General features: G+C 50.5%; 1 protein-coding gene across 1 annotated transcript in view; it reads left to right on the top strand.

Annotated features, from left to right (window-relative positions):
- The window catches only part of LOC119100982 (uncharacterized), a 34409-nt gene extending 19230 nt beyond the window's left edge, over nucleotides 1-15179 (top strand). Inside the window, exons 5-8 of the mRNA XM_037224215.1 lie at nucleotides 2593-2704; nucleotides 4875-5072; nucleotides 10587-10738; nucleotides 14937-15179. Of these exons, the coding sequence (XP_037080110.1) occupies nucleotides 2593-2704; nucleotides 4875-5072; nucleotides 10587-10738; nucleotides 14937-15062 (588 nt within the window). The 3' untranslated portion in view covers nucleotides 15063-15179. The remainder of the gene's footprint in view (nucleotides 1-2592; nucleotides 2705-4874; nucleotides 5073-10586; nucleotides 10739-14936) is intronic.
- The last annotated feature ends 1148 nt before the right edge of the window (nucleotides 15180-16327 follow it).

Here is a 16327-nt window from a genome sequence, read left to right as displayed (position 1 = left end):
TCACAAGAATGAACTGCCCCAGAATATATGCTACTATTGCAACCCGCGTACACGCACGTTCTCGACACATCAACATTGCATCGGCGAAACATATGCATTTCAGGTTTTGTAAAACGCAACGCAGGTGCTCCTCCATGCATCATTTAAGACAATGGAACTCACCTTTTTCCAAATACGCTGAGGCGGGTGCTCTCATGGTGAGAATACATTTCCCCGCTCGTTTTAATAGACGTGCTTTGCAAGTCTGCTGCATTCTTGGATTACAATGTTTCGAGCTGCTGTGTCTCTGATCGGAACGCAACATTCTCCAGATTGAGCTCGAACGTGTGGCAAACGAAACCCCCGTCATGTTAATGTCATGCGCAATGCAGGTTCAGCGTGTAACAGCGTTACTTCTTCAGCTGGGTCTTCAGTGACGACGCGATTATACTTCTGTGCGTGTACTCGGTGCTCAATGAGCTCGCCACGCTCAGCCAACTTAACTGCCCCCGGAGTTCGGACGGCATTGACAATGTTCGTACGTTCGAAGGTTCACTGTCACTGGCCGAGGAAGGCTTGTAAACGCAGCACCCGTGCAGCGCCAACTGTGCCTGCAATACTGATGCCGTAGAACACCTTCGACAGCGCTGGTGATTGCAGTGTTTGATGCATGAGGTTCTTTGGATGATTAAATGTGATAGTGAAGGGGATCGTATACGTAATGATATGACGATATATGATGTAACAGCACAACTGCAGCCCCTGTGCACATTTGCACAGTGCTATGAAGCCGTGATGACCTAGACAGGTTTTCACAAAAATAACACCACCAAGGGTATTGCAAGCGTTAAAAGACTTTATGGAATGTACTACTGGCAGTATTAATTTGGCAATGCTTCAGCGAACTCTTTCCAAACCAATGGGGACCAGGGGCTCGGTAGTTTTTTTTTTGGGGGGGGGGGGTCTGCGATGGACATTGAGGATTCCGTGAATGTAGATTGTAGTTGCAGTAGGATCAAAGTTGTATATTGGCATTGCCGAACTACACCGGTCTGGGAATGTGCAACCGTCAGGCAATTGAACCGTGATAAAATCAGATCAGATAGTTATGAACATGCGCGCTCGCATGTCTAAAAACACTGCTCCCGATGCTGCAGTCTCCCAGAGCCGCACCGCGTCGCCCTCCCTCTCCCCCTCCCCTCCCGGCTAACTATTGTTGTTCATTGGTGTTTTCGGGCGCGTCGACTTCAGTGGTCACGTTGTATGTATGATGTGTACACTTATAAGAACACGGAGCTCTATAGGTCTGCCGTCTGCTGCACTGAAACTGACATCTCAGTTTGCACTTTTTTTGTCCCTTTTACGTGTGAAACAATCATCACAAACTTTGAGAATTTGTACAGTTAAAAAACCCTCACTTATAAGTTCTGCATGTACATACTTTGGCTCCGGAGGGTTGAGGAAGAGGCAAAACTCACCGTTAGGAGTTAGATGGAACTGGGGGGGGGATGAGGGGAGGGGAGGGGAGTGGCGTGACGTGGCGTGGCTCACCAAAAGAAAACAAATCGACACCCGTGGTATGGACTGCCCTGTTGAGATATTTGCTCGCGTGCATTGTGATACTGCACGGTCATGAGGTACTGACGGTATGTGGTGTGTGTTGGAGAGAAATGAGATGTTATACGTTCAGCCGCGCGGGTCGGTTGTTCGAATGGCTGGGTCAGATCCCCGCTAAGCGCTGCGTGTCAACCTTGTCACTTGTCCACGGTTCATGAATGGTTTGAACAGGACCCGTCCTGAAGTCGATTGGAACGGATGTTCGTCGAAGTGGCATGCAGTAGCATGGCAAGACCACCGGGCGACAGCGTGCTATCATCATTGTGTGGGGAACGCGCGGCCTATGCCAAGCCAACGCCTTTGAGGTCCACCGGCCAAACGAGACGGCCATCTGCTCTAGAACATCATGCGTAATTCTGTGAACGGCTGGAATATGCAATATTTCTGCAAGGAACCTTTCTCCGTTAGAAGACTGGCACGCCTTGCGCCATGGGGGACGGTCTCCTTCCCGTATGTGTCTACCCATGGTCAGATGGAATGAGAGTGCAAAATAGCATCTTTACATGCAACAGCCACCCTGTTCTGGGTTCTCAAACATTGTAAAAATGTGTTAAGTTGCGTCGGCCATCATTATTGACACCATCTTGCCTCCTTCATTAAGAGGGAACGCACGTCGAAACAAGGCTAGATGTAAGCAAGAAATGCCTTCAGTGTCCATAGTTCAGCATCATTGGCTCACAGGTCTTGTGCTGAGTTGTCGACCTTTACCAAGAGGTGCCGTTTAAATGACGTTATATAGCAAGCATTGGTTATATTGACTGCACTTGACATTTCAAGCTGTGCGTACGATGACGCCTTGTGGTGTATTGAAGGGTGATAACCCGGCGTAAGAATTTCCGACTATGGCCATTTGATTGCTTTTCACTTCCCTTCAGCGCTGTATGACTTCACGAACCGCTGCAATTTCAAGTCAAAGGCTGATGTCCCGAAAGAAAGCTGCGGTGATTCTGTGGCGCGAAGTTCGCTGTCTTTAAAATGTACTTGTTGCCTCCACAGACGCCTGCAATGGTCACCAGAAGCTATTCCGAGGACACCGTTCGTGAACAGCGAGTCTCTGAACCATTATCTCGGGTCCTTTCTGAGATATCCGACGCCCCGGGCGCAGCAGGTGAATAACGTAGAACAACTTGCACATATGACCACGTGTGTCGTATGCACTTACGTGATGCCTGACATTTTCTCTACTTATGAGTGGGTTCGTTAACGGGGTGGCCCGTGCAGCATCGTGCTGCTGTGGCCGGTGCAGAACCACGCTGCTGTGACCTGTGTAGCGTCATGCTGCTGTGACCCGTGCAGGACCATGCTGCTGTGGCCCGTGCAGGACCATACAGAATGCTGCTGGTCATACCAATTTTCTAAGATGAGTTGATGTGATGAAGTGCCACCCAGATGTTTTTTGGTTGACGTTCGTGTTCAAAGAAAACGGACTGCGGTTGCCATTTATTTAGCATGCAGACCAAAAATATGCACCAGTTTTTGAGAAAATGACATGAAAAATGTCAGGGCGGGGCCCACATCTCTGACATATCGGTCAGAGGCAACCATGCAACGCAACACATTGTCATAGACCACACGCACGTTTGTTTGTTTGTTTGTTGTTGTTTATTTTCTATTGAGAACATGAAACAGTACATGATGTAATGAGTAGATTGGCTAAAAAATGGAACGCTTTATCTGTGAACGCCTCTAAAAATCATTTAAAACAATCGTTCGGCCAGGGAATCCATGACTTGGACCCAAACCCACTCGACTGATCTGTTGGCTGGTCCGGACCTCGCGTCCGCCGCCATTCTAAGCCACACTTATAGGTGTTTCCGGCCGGCAGCGGAGCAGCCATTCCCGTAACGCGCATCAGATTCTCCTCGGCTGCCCGCGACCGCAAGACTTTCTTAAGGGAATTTTTGGTTTGGAGGAGAAATGCGTGGAAAATCTATGCTATCTACTGCCCGGTGCAGTGTTGTAAACCATTACCTCAGAGATAAATACTAGGCTGCCCAATGCGAGTGAGCTCATGCAAGTTTGGGATGATGTAATCTGTTTTACGGAGCATTGACATTTTGATTTGGTGCTAGCGGGTACAGTTCAGTTCAAAGCGTTGTGAGCTTTCATAACAGACTACCACACAAGGACGAAGGACTGGGTGTTGGGGCATTCGCAATCCCGGCCTAGTATTTAAGATGCTCCTAAGCCTAGATCCGAAGCTGTGAATTGGAGGCGTAGCCACACCGCGACGCTGGCATACCTCCCGTGTGAAGGACTGAGCAGATTGGAGGGATGCCACCTCAAGCCCGGCTTTGTTCCAGCTTCTCGTAGGTGATGGAGTGTGGGAGGTTTGATGTGGTTGTGTTCGTTGACAACGTGTCATTGTATTGCGTAGGGGACGTCCTGTTGCGAATGTTGGTGTGTCAGGTAGAAGTGCAGTGACGTTTGTTGATAGTTGATAGTGGGTAGAGAGGTCCAAGGGCGCTGTTGACTGTGCAGATGATGTCATCAACGTGCCGATGAAAGTGCAAGTCAGTAGATATCGTCATGCCAAAGTCTTTGTGGCTTGTAACGGGGGGATTCGTTGGCCATTAAAGGCCAGCTGCAGGTCATATGTGGGCTTGTCGCTGCGGTCATGTCATGTCATGTCATGTGGGCAGTCAATGCGAGTACAATGTAGGATACTAGTCTCCCGCTAGGCCCAATACAACACTTTGCAGAAGGACATGAAGATCGAATATCAGGCAAAAAGAGAGACACCGTACGATCAGGAAGCGGTCCTGTAAACTTTAAAACATTACATACAGCATTAACACAAAACATACATTACAAAAATAACCTTGGAATTTGAGTGATTCTGGACAAGTGTGTGAAGACATGCCTGATATAAAAGAGCTATTGAATTGCATCTGAGCCTCAGCCGGTTCACGGCATATAGAGCTGGGTTTAGTCGTCTATCGTGGGTAATGGACAAATGCTGCACCATTCAGTCAACGTGGCATCATTTTTGTTGTGCTATTATCGCCGTCATTGAAGATTGTGCCTGCCATTCAAGAGGTACGTGGACTGGGACGATGCGCCGGACAACCCGTAGGTTAGGGTGTGCCTGAGCGATGCGTGAAGTGCGCTCGCACCGTACCTCACTGAATTGTTGTAATTTGGATGGCGCGCGATGACGGTGCGCCCGATGATTACACATTTGCGCTGTACTGTATTGGGCGCGATATGACCTCCGCAGTCGACGAGCCCCTAAAAAAAATCGACAAAATAAGTGATAATTTTTTTTTTCGTTGCAGGAACTGGTCAACCTGCTGACTTACGGGCACTAGGTGGTACTTTGCCTGGGCTACTGACTGGGTTAAAGAACTTGATCTCTCCGCCGATAAATGTAAATGTATCGGTTATCGGAATACCACCATCGGCACCTCCAGCGCCACCGCCAGGTTCCGCGCCAACGACGAGGGACTCAGAGCCCATCCCCGCAGACCTGATGAGTAAGCCGTCTGTACATCTTTCAAACTGCAAACATTTTCAGGTGCGCTTCCTGCAATGATTAGGGCGTAACGTGGGTTCCTTACTTTCGTTTCATCGCGCAGAACTTAGCAATTATGAACCGGCATTGCTGCCTGGTCAACGTCACCGTGACGCATTGAGTCAGCTGACGGCTGGTCACCAGCTGGTGAATTGCTTTTAACGTCGAGCTTACGCAATCCATAAGAGCAGCATCGCGTTCGTAAGCAAGTGCTGCAAAGAAACGTGGGTTTGTGTAGTTAGCAAAAGTGTTGTTTACGTGGGTCTTTATCTTTGGCACAGCCACCAATGAAACAGTGACAGTAGCGACAAAAAACTTCCAAGTGACAGCAAGCACTTCAATCAATTCAGACTATACAAATATTGGGTTGGAAGTCCGCACTCTTAGCTTATCCTCTGTACACTCACACGCGCACACGCACGCGCACGCGCACGCGCACGCGCACGCGCACGCGCACGCACACGCACACGCGCACGCACACGCACACGCACACGCACACGCACACCACACACACACACACACACACACACACACACACACACAACACACACACACACACACACACACACACACACACACACACACACACACACAATCCCAGTCGACATGATCATATTAGTCACTGTTTCGTACTGTATCGAGGGTCTGTTCTTGTTATTATAATTGCTTGCTGCCGTCTTTTCGTTTGTGTTGTGGACTGCCGAAAAGATAGTTTTAGCCAGGGACGTTTGCAAGCATTGCCTCCCCGGGGCATATGCGCCCCTATGTCAAACGTATGACATGTATTAATGCACAGAAATGGATGTTAACACTAACATGCTCTGGGTCAACCTTTAATAGTAAATTGGGCGGGAACGCACGGCGATGTTTGAACTTATACAACAGATGTGCGTCTGCGGTGCGCCAGCCAAACTGAATCACCAGCAAAAGAACGAGTTGCGCCGTTCGTCTTGAAATCCTACGTGCGTCCCTGACTGAAACGCTGTTGGGTGACTGAAATGAGCGTAGCCAAGTGTTTGAGATGAAACGCTGCGCATGTGGGAGGTCTGATGAAGATAACCTGCAACGCCCTCACGCAAGGTTTTGATATTATTTGTTCGTCATTTTCGGGCAAAGTATGTACTGCGCATCTGTCTTGTAAGTATTGTAAGGTCCTTTGTTTGCAAATCTGACCGAAGCACCGACTCGTACAAGCTAGAGGTTAAGCATTACGTGACTTTCGAGAAGTGAACTCGCACGTAGCCGCGCACATTGCAAATGCTGCTAGGTGCGCATATAAGCTACATGAGTGGCGACGGAATGGCAAAAGGATCACGCTCATTGACCTTCCCAAGGCGTATCTGTAAATGCACGTTCATAGACCGTTGTGGACGTACCAGATCATAGTTATCGGTGGCAAACGCTTCTGCCTCACGCGGCTCGGATTTGAGCTGAATGCTGCGCCTCAGATCCTGGAGAGAGTGGTCGCCGCCGTGCTAATCCGTGGCGAAAAGATTCTTGAGGCGGCGTCTCCATGCATGGACATTTGTGTGGACGACAGCGCAGCTAGTGCTGAGTGCGTTGGAGCGAACCTGCGTCGGAACGGGCTCGAGTACAAGCGCGCAATGCGTGTGAGGGGTCGCGGGGATCGCGCGCTCGGACTTCGTGTTCGCGAGGCAGGAGACCAGCTCAACTGGGAACGAGACAGCGGAGTGGGAGAGCTGCCGCAGATCCCAACCTGCCGCAGTGTGCTCTCGCCGTCACCTGGTCAGCCATCTGCCTGCCTGTGGCTGGCGCTCGTTCGTGAAGAGAAGGGCGGGCGTGGTGACGTCAGCATGGGACGATCAAATCAAACACGCACTGCTTCTAGGCATGATACGTGAAATGGTGCACAAAGTGTGGAAGAGCGACCCGGCTCGCGGCCAATGGGACGTTGCCAGCACCCGAGCCACCGTCTGGGTGGATGACAGCTCCGTGCCTCTCGGCGCGGTTATCGAAGTGGAAGGTGATGTTATCGAGGACGCCGACTGGCTGCGACATGAATACTGCAGTCACGTCAGCTTGGCAGAGCTAGAGGCAGTCCTGAAGCGTCATGAACCTAGCTGTGGCGTGGGGTGTGGAGCTGATCCGCCTGATGACAGACTCGCGTGCGATGTTCCACCGTCTGCCCGACACGTTGTCGAGGAAGGCGTGGCTCAAGGCGAGGGTGGGCAGTGAACTGATTCGGCGTCGCTTTCAGACCATCACGTCTACCGTTAGGGAATTAGATGATACTGCGTGCCGTCAGCAGAAAACAAGGCCGATAGTATCACACGAGTGCGGAACAGGTGGCTGAAGAAGAGAGAAAATGAAGCTCCGGCCTGTGCGGCTGTCAGAAACCTAACTTCTGCAGAAAAAAACCTCGCTTTCACGAAAAGTTCGTACATCCAGGCGCGCGACGTACTCTGCTCTGCCGCGGGATGTCGCCGACGGTGTCTCAGAAGTTGGTACAAGAGGTAGTACAACGATGCGACGCGTGCCCATCCATCGATCCGCGCCGATACCGTGGCGCAGCGGCATGCCGAGGATCGAGGACTTCGGCGCAGAGAGGGTTTGAGATGCGACGTACGTGCAGTGGAGACGCTATCTGATACTTCTGTCGCTATCTGAGCATGTGGGCCATCTCGTTTCGTGATCAGGAAGAGGATGACTCGCCAGGATGCTCCGAGCATGGTTCAGCGGCTACAAGTCTTCCGGGAACGAGGCATGCCCAAAGTACCGTTTGTTGACAACTATCGGGCCTTCAAAGCCTCGGCCTCCAGTGAATGTGTAAAGCGATGGAGCATCAGGATCATCCTCAGATGTGCCCATGCCCCGAGTGGCAACGGCACCACCATGAGATGCCACCGGGCCGTGAAAACAATCATGGCACACACTGGTTTTGGTATCCATGGAGCGGCCTACACCTTCAATGCCACACCAAAAGACGACGTCGAGGCATGTTCCGCACCAGCGAACATGATGTACCGGTATGAAGCGCGAGGGCGCAACATCAACGCAAGTGACCGCCAGAACGTGCCCAGAGTGATCTCGTGTCGGTTCAGTATCGGTGCCAGATAGTCGATGAGAGATCCCAGTGGACAGTATGATGTGAAAGGCTCTCCGGGCACTAGCGCGAATCATTTCGGCACAGGCAGTGGCAGTGGGTGGCACGTCACATGCTCGGGACCTGCGACGTTGCGACATGAGTTGCTACCTGTGGCATTGCAGGCACCTACGTCATACACAAGCGACTGTCTTCCAAGCCGTAGGAGCTGTTGTGACGCGCTAATCTCGGACGTCATAGGGTGCAACTGGAGGGTAAAAGCCCATTCCTTACCTCGGGGTAAGCCCATCCCTTGCCTGCTCGACCCAAGCTCATGCCCTACTCGGCCGAGGGACGAAGCCTTATTTTACGTAGGGTCCATGCTCAATGTACTCGGGGTCGAGCCACAGACCATTGGACAAAACAAACGTGCAATTAGCAGTGACACGTCGCTCAAGTTGCTTTTCAGTTCGATTTGTTTTTCACGATAATGCGCTATCCCCTTACCTTACCTTACCTTCAGTTTTCACGTGGTACAGTTCACAGCCGCTAAATAGTCTGCTCTGTGCATGCTCGTTTCCTCCGCGGCGTGTGACCGGGATTCCTCCGCGGTCTGTGACCGGAATTCACCCTCGGCGTGTGACCGGTATTCCTCCGCGGTCTGTGACCGGAATTCACCCGCGCCTGTGACCGGGATTCCTCCGGGGTGTGACCGGGATTCCTCCGCGGCGTGCGGCTGCGGCGCGGGGCGGTGCGCAGTTGACCTCGCGCACGTCTGGTCATGGTCAGCGTGGGACGCGGATTGGGCTAGTGGCACTAGAGGCATTGCAGCAATGTACGCTTGGCAAGGACTCGAGCAACCAACCAGCTGTGCAAAATGTGCGATCAAATTTGTCAATAATGGGTCTACTTCACCCCGTGGCAGGCGCGATGCAGCTGTCAGCGTCACTCTTTCAACAAATGCCGATCGTGTTTCGTCTGAAGTGGGCTCGTGCCTGACCCCCCATGCTGGGAAGAAGAAGGCTCAGATTCGCACGTTATAGAACTGTTTCAGGTAATGTCTCCAGCCGCACGGCGCAATTCTCAATCGACAGGATATCGAACTGGCGTGTGCGTGTGTGTAGCGGACATCTGGGGACGGCGCCTCCAGTTGAGTCGGCTCCAGCGCCAACTGCGTAGAACATGAAACTAGGGTACCGGAAGCGTGATTGAGTCGGCTCCAGCGCCAACTGCGTAGAACATGAAACTAGGGTACCGGAAGCGTGATTGAGTCGGCTCCAGTGCCAACTGTGTAGAACATGAAACCTAGGGTACCGGAAGCGTGATTGAGTCGGCTCCAGTGCCAACTGTGTAGAACATGAAACCTAGGGTACCGGAAGCGTGATTGAGTCGGCTCCAGTGCCAACTGTGTAGAACATGAAACCTAGGGTACCGGAAGCGTGATTGAGTCGGCTCCAGTGCTGTAGAACATGAAACCTAGGGTACCGGAAGCGTGATTGAGTCGGCTCCAGTGCCAACTGTGTAGAACATGAAACCTAGGGTACCGGAAGCGTGATTGAGTCGGCTCCAGTGCCAACTGTGTAGAACATGAAACCTAGGGTACCGGAAGCGTGGTGGGTAAGCTGCGTGTCAGGGCTATCAAGGATGCGGGATGCGCTTCCCAACGGTGCCCGCCCTTCCTGCCAAGGTGAGGCAGGTGACGCTATATAGCCGCATCAGCTGGGTGTATCGTAAAGCCCCAATGACAGCAACAGAGTGACACGTTGCGGAGAGTGCACAAATCTTCATGCGATATTTTGAGGACACGAAAGAAGCGTTTCTTTTTTTCTATTTTTGCCCATATCAGCGGCCAGAACCAGACCAGTTGTTACTTATACTTGGTCAGATGATCGACTCCAGCCTCTGCGTGCGATCCAGCTCCGAGTCAAATCCTCCCACATCCTCTTATGGAATCGATACCGCCGCTGCTTACAAACGAAAGGTTTGGTTGCTGTCAGTCAAATTGATTCCGCCCGCCCAAAGACAAACATAGGTGTGACCCAACAGCATATATTGTACGGATGCCTGGTCACGCTGTCAGCTTATGTGCGAGAGATCCCCATGCTATGTCGGCTCTGCAGTCATCTAATAGCGGCAGACTTTGATGACCCACAAAGGTGCCGCAACTGACAATGATTTTGAATGCATGTTTTCCCTCTGCCCCACTCTCGTAAAATCGCTCGCTAGGTTCGCATCCCTGTTTAGCATCGTTCCTTCTGCTCTGAACCTCAAAAAGTGACGCCCCGTCGAGATAAGCAGTCGGGATGTCTATTCCAGTCTAGAGAATCAGACTTTCACCAGGGGAAGCCCAACCATCAGACAGCTGCCGCTTTTTTGTGTTCTGTCGTGCCATGTCCTCCGCCTAATGCATGACAACTTTGCGATGCCTTGCAGGTCTCTTCAGGTGCGAGGATGTTGTTTCAGATCAAGATATACTGAAAGCAGCTCGGCACATCGGAAACAACCGCGAGACCGTCGCCTTAGGACTGGGTCTCAGTCAGGTCGCTTACGAAAATTGCAGTTATAGAGAGAATGATCCGCTTTCGGTAAGCCTCGTCCTCTCTTCTCGTCGGCGGTTTTTCACGGGTGCTTCCCTTGCAACAGATGAGCGGCTTTCGGGCACGTTGTGCTGTGAAACGATGCTCTTACACTTCCTTCAAAGCATCTCAAACACGAACGAGCCTTTCCGCGTAAGGTGGGCCGGGTTCGTTGTGGCATCAGAATGGTCGTGGGAACAGGGACGTGGGGGCGGGGAAGGCAAGGGAACCATGCCGCCCCCATGTTTCAAGGTGTGGGGGCGGCCATGTTGGCTGGTCCCCCACTTTTCAGATTAAATTGGTGTTTAACTTACTTTCGTGTCACCTGGAAGCGCATGCCGATTTACTTAGTCCACCAGGGCCCCCTGTTAGCCGGTCACCAAAAATGAATTAGAGATATCCAAAATGGACACTTATACCAGATTGAATGAATCACGATTAAAATTAACACTTCACCACCGACTGAGTTATTGTCACCAATATCGGTGTTTTCACCACCTTTTGCACGAATGGTTTTTAACCGTTATGCTCACTTAAGGCACCAAATACACGAAATGGATGTCTGGAAGGAACAATTTCCACCAGATTGGCTGAAGTTTTACCAAATAGGTGAAACGCATCGTCAAGATATGGGAGGAATTTAAGAGTTGATACCAAAATGCAGGATATTAAGCCCACCGACAGAAAACTACCATATTTAACACCAAACTGGCATAAGCTTGCTAATGTTTTGTGACGCAGACGCCATAATTCACGTTGGGGTTGCGTTCTGAGAGTTGGTCGCTGTCTTACATCGAGTTTTGTACATAACCACACATCCAGGGGCGTAGCCAGCTTGTGGGAAGGGGCGCAGGGCCCGCTGGGCCCTGAGTGACTTTCGGGACGCTCGGCATATACTATTAGAGGACCGATCGGAGGGCCCGAAACGCTGGCCGGGGGACGAGACCCTTTGAGGGCCTGGCTCTCAAAGGCCAGTCAAAAGGACTCGTCGCGCCTGTCGAGAGTCCTCGGGACTATAAAAGGCGTCTGTGTAGGTCCAAGGTCACCAGTTCTGAGCAGTTGGCTCGGCTGAGAGTCGGCTTGGACCCTGGGGTCCCATTTACGAAGCAGGGACGAGGCCAGTGTCCGCAATTGTTACTGAAGTCCTCCTGCGCTGGTCGGAGCCTGTGAAACAGGCTGGCTGCCTATATAGGGCACCGAGTGCCTCGATATAGGGAGCCTGTGTGAGCTGTTACAGGAGAGCCTGTGTCGGCCAGGGGCTCCTAGTCGACCAGAGGCACATTGTGTTGAAGAGGAAGGCGACTGGGCCCTGAATGCCATACAATGGTCCACAATAAGATAATGGAAGAGTTTGGCCAGCCACGTAATGTAGTACCGAACAGGGGCTCTTCAGTGCACTTGAATTTAATCGTTTTGGAGATTGTTCATGCCCTTCCACACGTAACCGGAGGTGTTAGCCGTAATATCGGTTTACTACACCATATTTTAACGGGCATTAATAGTGATGACTTAGCCTTCTAGTGATAAACTGGCCGTTTCGGCTTCCTACTTCAGTTGGTGATCAGGATATGTATTTTGGTGCTGGAGTTGGCCATTCTGGCTGTCCAATTGATTTTGTCCCGTTCACCAGTTCGCTTTCTGCAAGCACACTAGGCAAACTGTTTCGTGTGGTAAATGTCGGCATCTTATCGCATCATGCACGGCGAACAAAGATGAGGGGGACAAGCCCTATGCCACTTATGTACCTGAGGCTCCTTCCCGCCTTTTTGTATAACCTTGGTTCTGATGGATGTCCGTGTACAGTCCATTTCTCGTATAGCAGATAGGAGACCCTCCCAGAGACTGTGCATTTTTGTCAATGATATGCCGTAGACTCTTGACTGCAATGTAAAAGATGAACAAAGTACAAAAAAGACACAAAATAGCTATATTCCAGCAGAAATACACTCTTCAGGCGAGTTTTGAGTTATATGTTGTGATGAACTATACAATGTGACTTGAAGCCTAAGACGAATCCGGAACGTGGAACATTTATAGGGAAACTTCATGTAAAAGTGTTTATGACGAGATATTTTAAAAGGTTGGACTATTTTATCCCCGCAAATATTTCGTGCATTGTGAAAAAAACAAAACGATCGATGGCATTAATAGGACGAACGAGATGATGATGGGCGATGGCGATACGGCAAAGTGCTTGTGTTGAGCCACGAAATACGTGGCAGTACTTTTCCAGAACGCTTTAAACCTGTCTTTTTTTAGTTAGTCCAACGGGGAAGAAGGCGTCACCACTTCGCGCATTTCGCCACAAAACTTTGCCTGCAATCGTTAGGGGGGCCGGTCACACGTAATCAAATGCATTGACACAATCATGCGGTATGTGTGTGGAAGTCCTTTCGTCTCCCACCATCTGGCATCTGTCAGGTCAAACGATCAGCTACTTCAGAAAACCCTCCCCATGCACCTACGACATGCTGGGGGGAGAGTTCGAACCACTCTGACGTGGCTGCGGGAACCGGCGTTTCTACAGATAAGTGGGTACCAAATAGTTTACGCCCTAATGATCGAGCACCGTGTGGCGAGCTTGCGACTCAGAACCACATGGTTCACACCTGAGGCGTTAATTCCGCCCTATGAGGCGGCATATCACTCAACAGTATTTAGTATTTAAGTGAACATCGTACATCAACTTTACTCTATCAACTACACTTAAGGTTTCACTCAGATCGAACTGAATGGATATCAATGTACGGCAGTTGCATGTCAACCCGGCCATCTATGAAGCGCCAGCTCTTCCTCAAATATCAGGTTGCGGTCAACGTTTACGACAGAAAAGGTACACAACTTATTTAAGAAAAGTGTGTACCTTCGTCCGACACTCAAAAACGGACAAAGTCGGCTACGTTGAAGGAGTAGCAAATGATTGTCCAGTGGATCAACCCACGCTTGAGTCAGGCAATTTTCCGGAAGTTCGTTTTTTGCTGTTGTATTGTATAAGGAGAGGTGATTCGGAAATAGGTACTGTAGTGGGTGTCCGATCTGCTTTACGCACCAATATGTAGTGATGTTGATTCATAAACATGCAGCAAGGTAGTCACACTATTAGTTGGCAGTCCGTCACACGGGGGACAGCCGGTCTGGGGCAGAGGCCGCCGACTGCGGACGGGGCAGGGCTCAGATACTTCCTACTCAGATACTTCCTACGCAGGACTCAGATATATCCTATAGAGGTCTTTTTCCGGGGTCCTGCTTGTTTACAGTAGTACTTTCGGTTTTAGTTGCCTGCCGTTTTGTTGTGGCAGGTAGTATTTGAATCTGTTTAACTGGGTTCTGCCAGAAATGCCGCGATAAGAACTTGCACATTGAGGGGCATTTGGCGAAATCGATGCTCATCACAACTCTGGCGCACTATGAGCTATGCATTCGAATTAGAAATACTGACGAGGCTGTGCCCGAGCCTTGTTTGGACATGTAATTGTGGAGGCAAATTCCTCGCAAATGACTCAAAATGCCTACCTGTTCGTGTAATTTCGTCTTTTCAAGGGGGCGATATCGAATCAGAAGATAATTTTAGGAAGGTGTAGAGCCTTATTTGCCCGAATAGCAAAGACAAGTCCAGTGCGTAAGATTGCGCACCAGGATGAGACAGCTGCAGGTGTATATATAGCATGACAACCACATTTACTGATTGCGAAATGTGTTCAGTAGATCAAGAGCGGATGAAGTCCTCGCTCTCTATCCACCCGGTCGCCGGGCTAACTTACCCCCAGCGGGAATGTCCAGACCCTGCCCCCCCCCCCAAACACTTCAGCATAACACAACACAACACGTTCCTACGCCTATGAGTGATAATAACGGGCGGCAAAGGTGACAGACGCCGGCATTGGATGTATATGTCCTTGATGGAGAATGTAAACGGTTCTGACGAAAACGCAGTTTGAGATGGGTACCCGCGTCAGGTCTGACCTCTGCGTGTCGCCTTTAGGCACATGGAGGATCGGCTCGAGACCAGCGATACGTCATGCATCGCGTCGTTTAAGTGGGATTGTGGCGTTACACTTTTTGACATTTGAGACGACGGTGGAGTGTGAAATATCCACACATACGCAGCGCGAAGACATTTTATGCACACAAAATCTGAAATATATCAAGAACACAAATTAAGGCAAGATGGGCGTGGTAACCGACTTCTGTGCCTTTTGTGTTGCAGATCAACAGAAAGTTCCTGCACGAATGGCGACAAAAGAAATCGCGTGCAGCAACCATGGGCGACCTTTGCAAGGTTTTGTGGAAGTGCCAGGCCTACGATGCGGTCCGTGCTTTAAAACGGATGTGATACAAGGCTGTCACTGAGAATGTGCCGTTTGACGACCCGGTGTTTGTAACTCCGACAGTCCGAGGTCGCTGTTGTCGCACATCTGCGTGAGAGGAATATGCGTGCGTGTGGGCGCACGATACAGCAGTGCGACCCGTACACGTTTGCTTACATCAGAAGCCGAAGCAATCTCTCTTCTTTCCGCTTTTCAAAGGACATTCCTCGCTCGCTTGTACTCGGTTTGGGGAACCTTGCAGTTTTGACTGTAGTTCAGTACTGTGGCGTTTTCAGAACGGGAGTGCCGTCATGTTTTACCTCGCTCCCTGTCGTAAACCACCGAAGAGTATACTCAATTTTGCGAGGGTGGAGAAAAGGGCCCGATGCCGCTCCCGCGCAGTTACAGAAGCCGTTAAACGTGTCGCCCGCGGTCGCCCACGAAGTCGCCCGCGGCTTGTAGCCACGATGCGAAACATAGAAGCCTGGACTATGCTCAACGGGGTCACGGGAGCCTGGGGCCGATTTCTGCACGTGATAAACTTGTGCTAAGCTTGTGACTTCTGATTTTATACGTGATAAACTTGTGCCTTCAGATGGTTCAGACATCAGTAGGATATTAATATGATAAGAGAGCTGACAGTTGTTTGTGATTATACTGCTGTAGTGAAGACGCTGCTCTGTAGTGAAGACGGCTCTCCACATTGCATTTCGTATTGGCAACAAAGTTGCACATGATGTGGTGCAGATACCGATGTCATCGGTAACGCTTGTTACTTACCATGCTGATAGCTGGTGTGATCCGTTGGTAATCGTGGGGACTTTTATACGCGCCGCGAGGGGCTTACGCTGTCCTAATTGCTGCCAAGCAGATATTCGGTTTGAAAGAGCCAACATACGAATGTGAAGAATTTGTTAGCAATAAACGTGCTTGCGGAGAACCGGGTTTTCCAAGCCAAAGATAACCTATGAGAGTGTCACGTACGTAACTGTGGCAATGTGCGGATTTCGGTGAGGCGAAAACCCGCGGCCATGTGTAAGTACGGCCAAGCGGGGAGCCAACCGCTGCGGAAGCAGGTAGTTTATTTCCGGGCGTTCCAACAAACAAAGTGCATAATTTGCATCACAGATTATCAATGTCATGAGTAAACCACGTGGTGGGACCGACGAAAAATAAAACTATACATCCATACGACATAACATGCGGCAACCAACCCACAGATCACAGATATGCAAAAATCACGTTTATCATGTGCTCGTTGGAATGAACCCCAGTTTGGCCTCCAGCTTCC

This window comes from Pollicipes pollicipes, unplaced genomic scaffold (genome assembly GCF_011947565.3).
Source record: "Pollicipes pollicipes isolate AB1234 unplaced genomic scaffold, Ppol_2.1 Scaffold_4881;HRSCAF=5763_pilon_pilon_pilon, whole genome shotgun sequence".
In the NCBI taxonomy this organism is placed as follows: Eukaryota; Metazoa; Arthropoda; class Thecostraca; order Pollicipedomorpha; family Pollicipedidae; genus Pollicipes; species Pollicipes pollicipes.
Note: the sequence above shows the minus strand (reverse complement) of the source record. Positions and strands in the feature narration are given on the sequence as shown.